This window comes from Diorhabda carinulata, chromosome 1 (genome assembly GCF_026250575.1).
Source record: "Diorhabda carinulata isolate Delta chromosome 1, icDioCari1.1, whole genome shotgun sequence".
Taxonomy (NCBI): Eukaryota; Metazoa; Arthropoda; class Insecta; order Coleoptera; family Chrysomelidae; genus Diorhabda; species Diorhabda carinulata.
The window spans coordinates 2,151,052-2,166,230 of NC_079460.1; the positions used below are offsets into that span (position 1 = coordinate 2,151,052).

The 15,179-nt window shown below is 30.0% G+C and overlaps 2 protein-coding genes across 7 annotated transcripts; one reads left to right on the top strand and one right to left on the bottom strand.

Annotated features, from left to right (window-relative positions):
* Window positions 1–3,073: 3,073 nt before the first annotated feature.
* On the bottom strand, window positions 3,074–8,036 carry LOC130894485 (protein DDI1 homolog 2-like). Of its 3 annotated transcripts, none has more exons than XM_057801362.1 (5): window positions 7,143–8,036; window positions 6,545–6,712; window positions 6,233–6,487; window positions 5,754–6,176; window positions 3,074–3,640 (listed from the first exon to the last, which is right to left on the bottom strand). In XM_057801362.1, exons 1-5 carry the CDS (start codon window positions 7,393–7,395, stop codon window positions 3,456–3,458), a joined length of 1,284 nt encoding a protein of 427 aa, XP_057657345.1. In that variant the 5' UTR covers window positions 7,396–8,036; the 3' UTR covers window positions 3,074–3,455. The 3 variants fall into 3 exon arrangements, with proteins under 3 accessions (XP_057657345.1, XP_057657353.1, XP_057657361.1); XM_057801370.1 differs by having other exon boundaries at window positions 6,554–6,712; window positions 7,143–7,721; XM_057801378.1 differs by lacking the exon at window positions 3,074–3,640 and adding an exon at window positions 4,083–4,216 and having other exon boundaries at window positions 7,143–7,738.
* Window positions 8,037–8,245: 209 nt separating this feature from the next.
* On the top strand, window positions 8,246–9,950 carry LOC130894510 (inhibitor of growth protein 5). 4 transcript variants are annotated; one of them, XM_057801394.1, is made up of 6 exons: window positions 8,246–8,416; window positions 8,467–8,657; window positions 8,709–8,865; window positions 8,917–9,096; window positions 9,210–9,361; window positions 9,597–9,950. In XM_057801394.1, exons 1-6 carry the CDS (start codon window positions 8,380–8,382, stop codon window positions 9,696–9,698), a joined length of 819 nt encoding a protein of 272 aa, XP_057657377.1. In that variant the 5' UTR covers window positions 8,246–8,379; the 3' UTR covers window positions 9,699–9,950. The 4 variants fall into 4 exon arrangements, with proteins under 4 accessions (XP_057657377.1, XP_057657383.1, XP_057657390.1 ...); XM_057801400.1 differs by having other exon boundaries at window positions 9,213–9,361; XM_057801407.1 differs by having other exon boundaries at window positions 8,917–9,090.
* The last annotated feature ends 5,229 nt before the right edge of the window (window positions 9,951–15,179 follow it).

Genomic DNA, 15,179 nt, shown 5'->3' on the forward strand with positions numbered 1-15,179 from the left:
CTACAAATAAAAAAATGGAATAGTAATATAATAAAGCTTTCCTTTGGTGACTGAAATAATATGAATTTGCAATTTCAGAACTTCAGTCATGAATGTATTTTTGAATCATTCATATTTTGATGATACTTTGTAGAGGCGAAAAAATAAGTGCTGGCTATTTTGTATGTTTTTTTTAACTTTCAGTTGATTTATGTGATTGATTTTGTTCCGCTTTCGTACTGTATTAATATATTTGATAAAATCAAAAACAATAACTTGTAAAAAGTTCTAACTATACTAATATTTTAAACGTAACGAGATGAAATACACTAAATGTATCACAATACAATATCGTACTAATAATTCAATCAATGACATTGTAGAATTCTTCAATTGTGCAATATGTCCTTTCTTGAAGAAATGCCGTCGTCGATATTCGGAACTTTGAATGGTCAACAATTGAGTAAATTTATTGTAATTTGAAACCTTTTTCAAATTCTCAAAATGTTTGTTAAAATGTATGATAGTGTTAGACTATGTGTTATCAAGAAAATATATACAAAGTAGCTCTTAATTTTGACCACAGAAAGAAATGGACAAAATCCACTAAACAACCTGAATCTCCGTTAAGAAGACTGTAAAACATGAAAAAGTTTTACAATATTTGAAAATCTGAGTTCGCAATAATAAATTGAAAATGTATTGCCTATGACTACAACAGATTGCATTTGTTGCATACCACTCAGGAAGAATTTTTTCTATTTTTCCAACAATTGTCTTTTTCAAATTTAATATTATTTTTCCTATATTTTTGTCTATTAAGTACTATCATGGTGAAATTTTTCAATAATGTTGTTGGAGTTTTCAATGCACACTTATCATTTAAATAATAATTCTTATAGAATATAAAAAGCTCTTGTCCACTGTTTATGTCATCAGAAGCTTCTAAACTGATTTTACAGTTTTTGCAATCGAAGCGATCTAAAAATTTTTTAATTAAATAACCCCCAAAATATACTAAAGAACAATTTTCTAACGTCGCAATATCATTTGAATGTACCTCGGAAGAAATTGAATTGGTGGATGAATCCGTTTATTCGGATGATGATTCTTCTTCAACATTTAATGAAGCGAGTACTTAATTGTCATCTGTTGGTAAAAGCAGTATATTATCATCATCATGCAGTTGACTGCCTGCATTAGCACTTCTAGGTGACCTCATTAAATTGGCGACAATATTTATTTTAAATACAGCTCGAAATGCTTTCACTGTTGGGTTTCTGTTATACCCTCCTCTTTGACGATAAACAGAAAATTGATTTTCAAGTGGATCTTGAATTAGTCTGCCTGTGAATAAATAATTGAAACCTTCATTTTTTTTATCACTTGCAATTTGTTTAACGGAGTTAACGGTGAGAAGAATATCATCAAAGCTATCAGGTCTAGCAAAATTTCCCTTTTTTCCAACTTTGTATAGATTTTCCAATAAATCATATCCTGAGCTTAAAGCTGCTTGCACTTTGGATTCGTATCGCTCAGAACACGATTACAGGGTTTTGTTGAATGTAAACGTGTACTATTCAGGGCATAAAATAAATTGTTCATGGTTAGAACAAAGTCAGCTTATTTTTAGCTGTACTTGAAATAAGTTCACCAGTTTCCAAAGATGTCATTATGGCAGAATAAACGTTATGACTCAACAATTGAGCAGCTAATTTAACCTTCATTTTTTCAAAAGAATTCGGATTGATGTGCTTATAAGTCAGTTTCAATAGGCCTTTCCTGTTTTGCTCCTATTATCAAGATCATAAACTTTTCGAATGTCAGAAAAACATATGAACTGCCCATTAAATATGAAACTATTGTTCAAAAAATTGTTTCTAAAGCATTTCAACAGATGGGGAGCATCAAAAAAGCATAATATTTTTTCTCATGAAAAAAATAAGTTTGATTTTTGGTTAACCCCCAAATGCTTTACGAGTTTCTGATTGGTAGTTGATAAATCACATACTATGCCTATAGTGTCTAGTTTTGTCTCACTAAGTTTTCCAAAGCCTTGGTAATTATACACCATAAAGAAGTATATGACACCCCACCATTCGATACAAAGTAGGCAATAGGAATTTTCCAGCTGCTATAGATTCCTCTGATCACGAGAACTAGAGCTTCACTGGCAGGGAAAGGCTTTCTTCCAAACTCGCCCAGATCTTCGAAACCCTCAATTACATCTGTTGTAGTAGAACAATTAATCTCACCATCAATTTCCTGGAACAGTCTCCATGAAAGTGACAATAACGTTGACACTTTTTGTTGTTTATACATTCCATAAATATTGCGGCGAATTAAGTCTACTTGGAAGAAATCAATGCAGTTGGGTACACCATTTCATGTTTTTTTATGGTCTATCGAATTATTCACAGTTTTCCATGCTGTATTATCTGGGATGTTCGTTAAAGCTGTCTCTTTCAATGAAAAGTATTTTTCGTGGCCTCACTTTAATAACTTTAAGTAAACACTTTTAATTATAATTTTTGCCCGCACGGGTGAATAATGCGCTGTTTGGTAGACATTTAAAAAGATACTATCGAACTACATAATACAGTTTCATGGCTCGTAACGAACTGACACAGATAAATGCGTTGGGACCATACATAATCCGATCCTGTTAAAATACAAGAGTAGAGTCTATTCTATTGCATCTCATATATTAACTTCTCAGATCGTGAAAAATTCTATAATCATTAGAGATTAGAACGAAAAAAATTATATGACGTCAGAAATTTTTCTTACTAACAGTGAGTTAGAAATAAAACACAAAGTTTGTATAAAAAATTTCTTTATACAATTTTTACCTCCCCTATAAAATCCCGAATAATTGCAATCCATTAAAGTGATCATATAAAAAAACCACACTTAGTCATTCAAATAATAATTCGACTATACAGTTTTTGTTAAAAATGGAAAGTGATGAATTTTTGAATAAGAGATTAACTGATTCTGATTTCGAACAGAAATTAGCCGATATGGAAAAGTTAGTTTGAACCAGTGGGTTCGGATTGAGGTAGGAGAGATATTATGGAACAATAAAGGTGCAGAGTAGTAAAAATCAGTATAATTTCAACAAAAACTGTGTAAATTCAAAAAGTGCACAATTATAACTATCTTTCCACTTTTCCAGTGTCTTCAACAAATTAATAATAAATTTATGCTATTTATTGTTGCGTTACCCTTGAAAATTTAATAGTTCTATAGTTGATTACAGTAAATCGAGGCAACACTTTTCCTAATCCAAATTGAAAATTTTATACAGATTTTACATAAGGACCACAACCTAGTATTTGTGTCTCATTTTTCTAATAATCAACCAATTATCATAATATTTGAATAGATTCTGCAATTAAAGCGATATGCCTTTCATGTGAATACAAATTATTTTAACATTCTCAATACATTCACTCTCACACATAAGATTTAACTTAAAATTTTAACGATTTTGCAAAAAGTGCGGCAGTTGCTTGAGTTTTATCGCCGTTGAAACGTCTTAATTCAAATATCACTTGATCTCTGCTAAAACCCATACTGATCAAATCATTAATATCAGCTTCGGGAAATGATTCTATAGGAACATTTATATTGATTTGACTTGAAGAGGCAGCAACAGCTGAAAATAACGAAATCATCTTAAAATTAAAATCAAAAAATTTTATTAGAATAAAAATATCAAGTGCAAATTTGTATTAGAAGGATAAATTTTAACACTATTCTATTCAATTTTGCATAATCAGTGGAATTTCTATATTTGTTTATATTGTATTGCTATACCTACAAGCTGTTTGTTAGTTTTCCATGGTATTTTTCAAACTGTCTGCTATTATTTCTTTTTTTTTAAATTTAGTGTTTCCCAATAATTGACAAAAAAATTGAGAAGATATAGAACACTCATATCAAAAATACTAATTTTTCTAACATCGTTAGACAAAGTTATAATTTATATCTTGCTGACAAACTTACCAAATCGTCCACTAAAAATTTTTATACTGTTTTGATTGACACAGTCAATCTTCGTGCTTCTGTTTTGTAGAATGAAGACACAAAAACGAGAATTTGAAAATTTCGTACGTTTATTGAAATTATATTTGATAGATGTCAGTTTGAATTTTTATGTTTCTCCTTTGTTTTATTCTTGGATGGAGTGGTAGGGAGGAATTGGATCGGTTTTCTTGGAATCTTTTTCTCTCTGAAAATAGGTTAGGTTAGTTATGGTTGTATAGGGAATACAATTTGCTTAGTTTAGGGGTTCTGAAAATAAAAAGTAATATGCTGCCTTGATTTAATTTCAAAATCTACCAAAGTTTGCAAATTAATAATAAAATACTCAATATCCATGGATTATGAGCTTCCAACACAAAATACACTTCCTCACAGACTTCCTTAGAAGGCACTGGACTATCAAGGGGCACATGATGAAAGATAGGTCTAGTAGAAACTGAAGAACGCAGGGAAAATTTTCAGTTCAACCACTTTTAGAATACCTCGTTTGGGACAAGAAACTTATAGGAGAGGATATTTAACTTAGGAAAGCCAGCATGGATTGCAATCAAATTGATTTATTTATCTATGAGTTATACACTTATCTAAGATCTCCGAAACTACTATTCGATTTATTTGTTTAAAACTCATTAAATATGCAAGAAATGTTTAGTCATTTTAAAAAATACTAGAAATGATTGAAATAGATATGGAAAATAAAGATTTTACATTTTTACCAATCCAAACAAAATTAAAAAATGCTTACTGAATAAAATAATCAACAAGTTCAATAGAAAATTATTCCACAAAGGAAAATTGAAGCAAATATAAATTTTTTGGCAGATATGATATAATAATGACATCCCAGCACATTACTACTTTTATAAATCCCTCTGTACCATTTATATTCAGGGCGACGACTAAAATAGTCTGTAAAATTTTGCAGAGATTATCTGTAGTTTACTACAGTTTAGAAAATCTATAAACTAACTCATTATTGAGAATAATTTATATGAGTTAAAATAAAGTAACAAACATACTATAAGGATAGTTTCAGAGGTATTATAAAACCTTTGCTATATTCAATTTAACTAGAGAAAGAAATTCATAACAAGTGCCTATCCTGTTAACTTCTTACTCATACAAGGTAATCCAAAATCCTGTATGTTACTTAATAGAGTGAGCAATAAGTCCAGGAATATACATATACTTCTTAATGTACAAATTTTTGGAAAACTTAAGAATAAGGGACATACAACACTTCAGAAAACCTTCTTTCTTCAAATATTAGTTTTGTTTATAAAATTCTTCTTTAAACGGCCCTACAGTCCTTTGAGAAGCAGAACCTTCTCAACAATTGACTGCAAATCCTTTCTGTCCTGAGCATGGTGCCTCTAACGTCGAACCCCTAGCTGGATCAGGTCCGCCTCAACATCCTCCTACCAGCGAATTTGTAGACTTGCTCTCAGTTGTAAAAATTTAAGATGTACATTTCCATTTTCAATTTATTTAATCTCCAAGATATAAATCTACTTACTATGATTGAAAATGTGATATAATAAACCTCAATCCTTAAAGTACCCTGTATTCATACAGGATGGGATAAATGGTAACATGAAATTAATTATAAAGAAGTCTAATAATCATTCCCAAATAAGAACTTTGTGAATTTTAATGTACATTATTTTGGACCACCTTGTATGTATTTAAAACTAATTTGATTGTGATATAAATATAATATTAACCTTGTTGGCTATTTTTGATAGCAGTCTGCAACTCTTTGTCCTCAAACTCCTTCCTGGACCTCATCGCCACATCTTCTTCTGATATACTACTCAGTCTTGCACAATCTGGCAATTCACTCTCTGGTAGAAATCTGGTTTCTGTGCCAGTGGTTCCAATTCGCAAAACATTATCTTTGAGATCTATGCAACACTGATGCCTTTTCAACATATCCAACCCAAGCAGCATGTCCATAGGTTGGTCTTCTAATACAGAAAAACTAGTTGTGAGGAAGACATTCTCTATTTGAATTTGCACCATGTGGATTCTTCCTATAATTTTTTGTACACCTACTCCCTTAGCTATTCCTGCCCATCGTGTATCTACAAGTCGCATCAAGTTACAACGTTCTGCACAACGGCTTGACATTATTGTGGTCTGTGCACCTATAAAAAAGTCATTACAACAAATAGTGAATATGTTGTTTAAAAAATATACTAACCTGAATCTATGAATGCAGTAACTGGATATCCATTCACTCTACAATTTATATAAAGCATAACAACCGTGCCGAAAGATTCAGGATTATATTCCATAGCTGCTTCCATATTAGCTTCAATATTTTTTTGACGTATTTCCTCAGCAATGAGGCGCTGTGCCTCTGTATCAAAGGGATCAGCTTTGAGCATCCTCAGTCTCTGTTCCTCTCGCTCTTGTCTAGCTCTAACTTGTTCTTGCAGGACTGTTGCAAATGTGTCTTGAATATAAAAAAAAATGTAAATCACATAACACAATTCAAGTTTTTTTTACTCACTTATGTTACCACTTAAGAGAGCATCTGCTAATCTAGGATTATTCTGCTTTAAAAGAGCAAGTTGATCTGGATTTGCCAGGAACATTTCTTTAATAAGCACAGGATCATCTTCAACCTGCCTATTTCTTGTACTATTTGGAATTTCAATATTGCTGAAGTCAAAATTTGCTGAAATATTTGTTAAATATGTAAAATAGTTTAAATAATTAAGTGTGAAAATTAATATTTGACTCTAAATATATGAAATTATAATATTATATGTGAAAATGATAATTTAAGATCCTAATAAATTATCTCAAAATGAAATAAGTATTTGTTAATATCAATATTTACAAATCTGTACTTATAGAAGTAAATTTGTCTATTTTTAGAATTCTATGAATACCGCACTTGATATTGAAATAAATGTTTTTTTTGAATAGAAAAATTTTATAATTAATTGTGAATTGGCACAAATATTTTTTCAAAATATACTAATTAGTAAAGCCCCTTTGAATAGCATGCATACATCAAAAATACAGAATTATAAATAAATCAATAGTGAAAGATATTTCAATATTTTGTATAATATGAGTTAAACGAAAGTATTTTCACTTACCAGATTGATCTAGACTTAGTTGGGAACTACTTTGAATATGTTGAAGAGTAACACTATCTCCATCCTTAATTCCGAGCTCTTTCAGTGACTTCTTGTTTTCCATCAATGGTCTACCATTAAAAGCTATTGCAATTTCAGAAGCCGGAAAACCAGATTCGATCTCACAAAACGCTTTGAAATTTTCTAATTCTAAATCTTCAGATACGTCCAAATCAAATATAAAATCAGTCAAAGTAGTAACTTTTATCTTCATTTTCTAGTATAATATCCAGCAGAAAGGGTTTATTTTTAAATGTTAGTTAGCACTGTGTAATTTAACTAAAAATTTTTCTTCTCATATGTTCATTGTCTGAAAGCTATACACTTTAATAACAATTTATGCTAAACAATGACAACGTCTTTGAAAACGCTTTGTTCGACCAATGAATCAACGTAGAATGACTTGCAAATTGACCCTTACAAAAATAACTTATTGTGGATATTTTTTCTAATGTTTGTGGGGAATCGTACCTCAAAACAATGAAATCAACCAAAATCACAAGGTTATTAACCCCATACTTCACGTTGCACGAACTGTTTTGTTAGAGGTCTTATACATCGCCAGAATGAGAAAGGGGTACGTTCAGTTTTCATCAGAATATAAACATCAAAAATTCTTGAAATAATGAGGTATCAAAGATATGATAATTTCTTATTAAAGTTTCTGTAAGTTAGAGTACATTAATATAGATGAAGGAAATATAGATACAGTAAACATTGATTTCATCGGAACACATTCCTTTTAGCGAAATGACAGTGACAAGCAGTCTGGGATTTTCAACTTAATTCGAAATCTACGGATACCGGATACTAGGCAGTGGAAATGACGTTACAAATCGACGCCATACTGTTTACTCTTCCTGAAACACACTGAACCGTTACGTTAACTTGACATGTTATTTCCTTCAACTCTCAGAATTATTTATTTATTTTGTTGCTGCATCAATATTTTAAATATACAGCAAATAAGTCACTATTTTACTTTTCTCATCAGTACAATTATGCCGGTGTAATAATTTAATGTGACGTCGTATTCATGACGTCATTATCATTGACCAGTATTCTGAAGTATATTTCAGAATGAAGGCATCCAAAGCTATCGCATCCAAATAATTTATAATGCAGTTTTAAAACTTTTTATATAAATGTGTTCTAACACATTACATTTTAACATTTACATTTCTAAAATAAGAAAAAAATGACTTCTGCTCTTTATTTAGAACATTACCTGGATAGTAAGTAATTTTTTTTTAATTATTACACGATTTTTATTAATTACTTTTAGGCTTGGAACATTTACCTGTGGAATTACAACGCAACTTTACTTTAATGAGGGAATTGGACTCAAGAGCACAGGGCTTGATGAAAAATATTGATTCTCTAGCAGATGAATACCTTAGAAATCAAAAAACGCTCACTAGCGATCAAAAAAAAGAACGGTTAGACAAAATTCAAGGTTTATTTAATAAGGCTAAGGTAAAATATGTTTATTAACTCACCAGTATGTTTTTTACTTCCTCTTTTTAGGAATACGGAGATGATAAAGTACAATTAGCAATACAAACGTATGAATTAGTTGATAAACATATTCGTAGGTTGGATAACGACCTGGCAAGATTTGAGTCTGAGATCCAGGATAAAGCATTGAACGCACGTAATCAAGAGGAACCTACTGTTGGCAAAAGTTTGTATAATATATATTTTTAAATTTAAAATATTTTATGTGTTATTTTAGGAGGTAGGAAAAAAATAAAAGATGGGAAAATGGATAAAAAGAAACGACCTGGTAATTCCAGTGAAGAAGATTCTACGGGTACAATTAAGGGAAGTAAAAAAAAGAAACAAAAAGGTGCAGGAGGAGGTGGTACATCAGGAGGAACTGCAGCTAGTGGTGCAAAAGTTGCGGCAGGTGAGGGTTCGTATCATCTCATGCTTCTTCATTCTATACTACATATTTTACATACTGCTATTCCATACATCATCACACTTGAAACTGAATAAGAGAATCTTAAATAAATTTTATTCTAGTAGCTGAAGCTGTTGCTGCTGTATTGCCAGGTTTAGCTGGTATAGCACATCCTAGTGACGTTTTAGACATGCCCGTTGATCCTAATGAACCTACTTACTGTTTATGCCATCAAGTATCTTATGGAGAAATGATAGGTTGTGACAATCCAGATGTAAGTATTGATTTATATAAAAATTTATAGATTAAGATAATAAACTATTAATATGTGAAAAATAATTACAAATTATTTAAAATTGTTCTTATTGTTTATTAAAAAATTAAAGTACATTATTGAACAAAATACAGTGAACCAACTATCATTCTAATCAAGAAAAATTCTAATAATAATTATTAAGTAGAAGTCAAAATGTTGATTGAATTACTATTTATTAAATATATATTTTTAGTGTCCTATTGAATGGTTCCATTTTGCATGTGTTGGATTGACAACAAAACCAAAAGGAAAATGGTATTGTCCAAAATGTACTCAAGATAGAAAGAAAAAGTGATGGTATCATACTAAATATGCTGCCATCCCATATTGTCTTTGCGCTGAATTAAGATAAGATATGATTTATGATGTGTCTCAAATTGCATGTAATTTATTTAATATTTATCATATAGATCCTATTGATCATAATTTTTTTATATACTTTTTTTATCTTTAAATATATTATTGTTATATATATTTATATATATATATGTTGATATATAAGAGTAGCAAAGTCTTATTGTTCTCTTAATAAACTTTTTACACATTATATATTGAGTATTTTTACCACCACATAATTTTTTGTCGAATATTAAATAAGGGAGATGTTTCTATATCATATAAACACTATCAAATCTACTCGAGAACCTATATTTGTTTTGAAAGGATCCATAATTTGTGGGGTGATTTTCACTGTCAGATACAAATGAAATTAAATTATATCTTGAATTTATGAGACTGGTAAAGAACCTCATTCAATTCCTTTAAACTTTGATGATTGTATTGGCTGCAACAATCCCCAATGTTGGTATAGATTGAATAACAAGAATGAATCCAGTTATACTCGTATTACAAAAAGCACATCTGAGGAAATTATAACAATGTATGTAAGACCCAAATTGGAGTTTTGAATCCTTATTTTGTTATTGAGAGGGTAGATTCCAAAAAATTTTAATAACTCTGAATAATGTTTAATGGAAAGGGTAGTAACCCACAGCTTCCTAATCTCAAAGAGGGACGATTTTGAGGAGACCTAGTGAATATTACTGAAGTTATATTTTTCAATCAAATACATCTGAGGAGATACTAAAATAGAATAGAATAGGAATATTCTACTGGAAGAGACTGCAAAATAAATCAATTTAATGCAAGAGTTGTTAAAGAAAAGTCTATTAGGATAGAAACAGCATCAATGGCTTTGTATGTAGTTCAAGAAAACTGATCCAAAAATGAGAATTTGGTTTCCTTGATTTTCTATGCAAGTTACTTTGAAGTGTGTGAAATAGATTTTTAAAGAATTTAGTTTTGTAAAAATTTCAAAATTGTAGATCTTGTAATTTTACACATCCACGGCCTTTTTTAGTTATTACTGATATTTATCAAAAAGTTATGAATTTCAATGTCAGATATGTTTATCACGTTATAACAAATTCAAATTTTATGTTTGTTAATTAAAAAGTTTTTTGAAAATTCATTGAAATATAGTGAACATTTTTCATGAGTCATGTTGTTAAAGATAAAAATTTTAATTTCCTATGACTTTGACCGAAATTAAATGTTATGATTTTTTAAACATACGATTTTTTTTGTTAGAAAAATCGGAATTTTTCGCTAATTAGGATTTTTTAAAGATAAAATTATCATCTACTAAGATATGGCCAATCTAGCTTTGAAAATATTAGTAATAGAGGAAATACATTAAATAATCTCAAAGTTTTCAAATTATACATTACAGAGCTTATTTTTAAAACCCTTTGGCAAAAGGATAGTATCGGACTACGAACTAAGGGTCATAACGTACAAATTTTTCTCTGGATAGACAATATTCATATTTTTTTCTCAGAATTATTGGTTATAATGAACAAACTATTGTCTGAATTTTATATTTAATTAGAAATTCATAAAAATTAATAATTATGACATAATACCGCTCAAAAGAACACTTAAGAAATTATATATAATTAAATAAAAAATGTTAATACAAGAAATAGAATACAACACAAAAAACAATTGAGTATAATAATATTTATTCAAATATCTTTTTATTGAGAAGAGGGGAAAATGGGCATGCGTACTATGCGAAACCAACCGATGTGTGAACCGGTACGATCCACTTACATTCTTCTTTTTTATTATAATCCTAGTTATGATTTCTGGACCAGCGTTACCAATGGACAAAATGGCTATTGTTCACCAAATTGACATTTCAGCTCTGCTCATTGCATTATTGTTCTGTAATATCTTGAAAGATTCCTTGGTTTCTTCCGTCTTCATCTTATGTTCACCTTAGCTTCATCCTTCCTTCTCAATGCTCAATTTTCACATGCATAATATATGTAATACTCCTATATGGACAGTTTCTATGAGTGTTCCGACTAAGTGAAACAAATAGTGTATCGTTCTCTATCCCTCGAGCGCTTCAGTTATGTGCATCTTTTACACGCATAAAGCATGCGCAATATAGATAAAGTGTCTAGAACGAGACAGAAAATAAATACTGTCGGCACCTCAACGTAGAGACGTTTTTTCCATAAGAACTGTCCATATAATCGAATTACCATTGTATAAAGAATAGGATAGTAGGTTAACGTTCTATTGGTGGACGCCACCAATAGATGGTAGTGGAGAGTTGGCGTCCACAGCACGTCTTTTCTTACTGTAAGTCGTAAGCTTGTGTTTTCTTAGCTTTGGTTGCCGACTTTCACCAACAACAGATGGCGCCAAAATTATTTAAAATATTATATTCAACCTTAATCTGTGTTGTAAAGTTTCTTATTTTGGGTGCCTATGGCAAAGTTGCAATTTGAGTTCATTATTGTATTGTGTTCGTTGTGTTATTGTTGAGTTTCGTTGGTTGTGCATTTGGACTATTTTTTTATTTGAGAATATTTGAACTTGGATATATATTTCATTTTTAAGGTAAGTGGATATTATTACAATTAATATACATCACCACTAGCTCTCTTAGTTAATATATTCAAATTATAAGAGGCGCTAGATGTATAAATGCTACAGCTTAAAATTTCGAAAAAAAACTGTATATTTAGCGAACTACTTACTAAAATGTATTTATATAACAAATAATCACTTCTTCTTTTCAATTAAAATTAAACTTAGAAGCCACCTTTATAGTAAAGGCATAATAGAATAAAACATTTTTGAAAATATTTCAAACTTATACATAAATACAACTAACCGAATACAAAGCACTGAACTTTAATATTTCACAAAAATTGAAATAGTATTTTTTGTTATTTTTTTATGTTTATGAACTAAGCACATAATAATAAGGTAGTGCGTCTGTGTGTTTATATTTGGAAATTATCCTGTCAATGAGGCAAAAATTTCACCTGTTCAAATGTATATAGACTGTTTTTTTATCACATATTATAATATGGTTATAATATTTTATTCCATGCCATAACAAAATAGTAACAATTAGGGAGAAAATTATAATTTCCTGCATTCTCAAGTTATACATGAAAATACATGAATAGGATAGGGAAAATTTGGATGAATAAATAATCCAATTGAATGTTTCGTAACATCCACAAACGTATTCAATAGTGATTTTACTGCCTCGATTCATTTCAGAAACATTGACATGAGAGGTAGTTCAATCAGTAACCATGAAGATGAAGAGTGGTTGAAAGAGTTACAGAACCTTCCATCTTGTTCTATGGGAATTGGAGGTAGGAAGCAGTCATTGCAAGAAGAAAATGAACAGTTGAGAAAGGAACTAACCAATGCTACGAATTGACGAAAAGTCAATAACCTGAATACTCAATTGAGAGCTACAAAAAAAGGATTATGAAAACGCAACTCTCTGCGAACGTTTTGTATGGAGAAGGAACTCTCACGAATTTTACAAAATCTTTTGTGAATATGCGACATAAGATAAAATCCCTATGGTTACTATCTGAAAAGAAAACTTCCGTCATTATTTTATAAAGGACCTAAGACATACAGATATTTGCGACAAAAAGGGTTTATTTTGCCAGCAATATCAACAGTGAAATCACGGGTTGCCAATTTCCGTTGCAAACCTGGATTCAATAAAAAAATTTTTATGCACCTTAGTTTAAAGGCGGATACGATGCTGCTTTACGAAAAGAAATGTATTCTGTTGTTCGACGAAATGTCTATTAAGAGGAATCTTGAGTACAACATGAAAACAGATTTAATTGTAGGTTTCAAAGATCTGGGCGAGTTTGGAAGAAAGCCTTTCCCTGCCAGTGAAGCTCTAGTTCTCATGATCAGAGGAATCTATAGCAACTGGAAAATTCCTATTGCCTACTTTGTATCGAATGGTGGGGTGTCATATACTTCTTTATGGTGTATAATTACCAAGGCTTTGGAAAAACTTAGTGAGACAAAACTAGACACTATAGGCATAGTATGTGATTTATCAACTACCAATCATAAACTCATAAAGCATTTGGGGGTTAACAAAAACCAACCTTATTTTTTTCATAAAATTGTTGGTCCCTAGCTGACATTAATGAAAAAATTCGAAAACTAGAACATCAATAATATTATATATTATTATATATAATAAGATGGCTTAAGACTGATGCAAAAAATTGTCGTACATTTTTCAAGGTCCATTTACAGTAGATTATATTTTCGATAAAAGGTAATTGTTGAAATATTTGTGTGGATTGCGGTTTGATTTCCAATATTTAACAACAGAATAATGAATAACCAATAATAATCAACGTTTTTATTTGTAGTAGGTGTTTCAATAGTAAATGTGACCCAATTTGACCCAAGAATATCTAGAGGTCATCGCGAGTAGATTCTACATGTTGAACAAGATATTTGGGGTTTTAGAGTCTTCTTAACGGAGATTCAGGTTGTTTAGTGGATTTTGTCTATTTTTTTCCATGGTCAAAATTAAGAGCTACTTTGTATATATTTTCTTGATAACACATAGTCCAAATGGGTCGTGTACTGGTTATAAAAAAAATAATTTCTAGAAACCAAAAATATTAGAATGTGAATAATGTTCCGGAGCAACACTATCATACTTTTTAACAAACATTTTGAGATTTTCAAAAAGTTTTTAAATTACAATAAATTCACTCAATTTGTTGGCCATTCGAATTTCCCACTAACAATTTTGTAGCTGTAAAATGCACAAGGAATATATACAGGACCGTACTACTTATAGTTTCTGATAATTTTTTCAAACGCTCAGTCTATAATTGAAGAATTCTACAATGTCATTAATTGAATTATTTGTACGATATTGTATTATGATACATTTAGTATATTTCATCTCGTTACGTTTAAAATATTAGCATAGTTAGAACTTTTTACAAGTTATTGTTTTTGATTTTATCAACAAAATCAACTGAAAGTTAAAAAAAAAAACATACAAAATAGCTAGCACTTATTTTTTCGCCTCTACAAAATATAATCAAAATATGAATGTTTCAAAAATACATTCATGACTGAAGTTCTGAAATCGCAAATTCATATTAATATGAATATATATATATATATATATATATATATATATATATATATATATATATATATATATATATATATATATATATATATATTATATACCTTTGTGCAAGGACTCATTACAAAAATTTTTTTTTTATACATTGAAATTTGTGACAAATAATTAGTACTGAGATCAAGTTTATTTTCGGTTCGAGATGAATACATGCTATAACATTATTAGAAACATGACATTTCAAAATACGCCCTATCTATCTATTGTAAAGATTCCTATCGAATAGGTAATTTGTCACAATCGTAATAA

Coding starts and splice junctions, on each gene's coding strand:
- LOC130894485 (XM_057801362.1), bottom strand. CDS start 7,395: ATGAAGATAAAAGTTACTACTTTGACTGATTTTATATTTGATTTGGAC. Junction 6,713..7,142: donor ACTAAGTCTAGATCAATCTG/GTAAGTGAAAAT, acceptor CAAATATTTCAG/CAAATTTTGACTTCAGCAAT. Junction 3,641..5,753: donor TATCAAAAATAGCCAACAAG/GTTAATATTATA, acceptor CGTTATTTTCAG/CTGTTGCTGCCTCTTCAAGT.
- LOC130894510 (XM_057801394.1), top strand. CDS start 8,380: ATGACTTCTGCTCTTTATTTAGAACATTACCTGGATA. Junction 8,417..8,466: donor TTTAGAACATTACCTGGATA/GTAAGTAATTTT, acceptor AATTACTTTTAG/GCTTGGAACATTTACCTGTG. Junction 9,362..9,596: donor TAGGTTGTGACAATCCAGAT/GTAAGTATTGAT, acceptor ATATATTTTTAG/TGTCCTATTGAATGGTTCCA.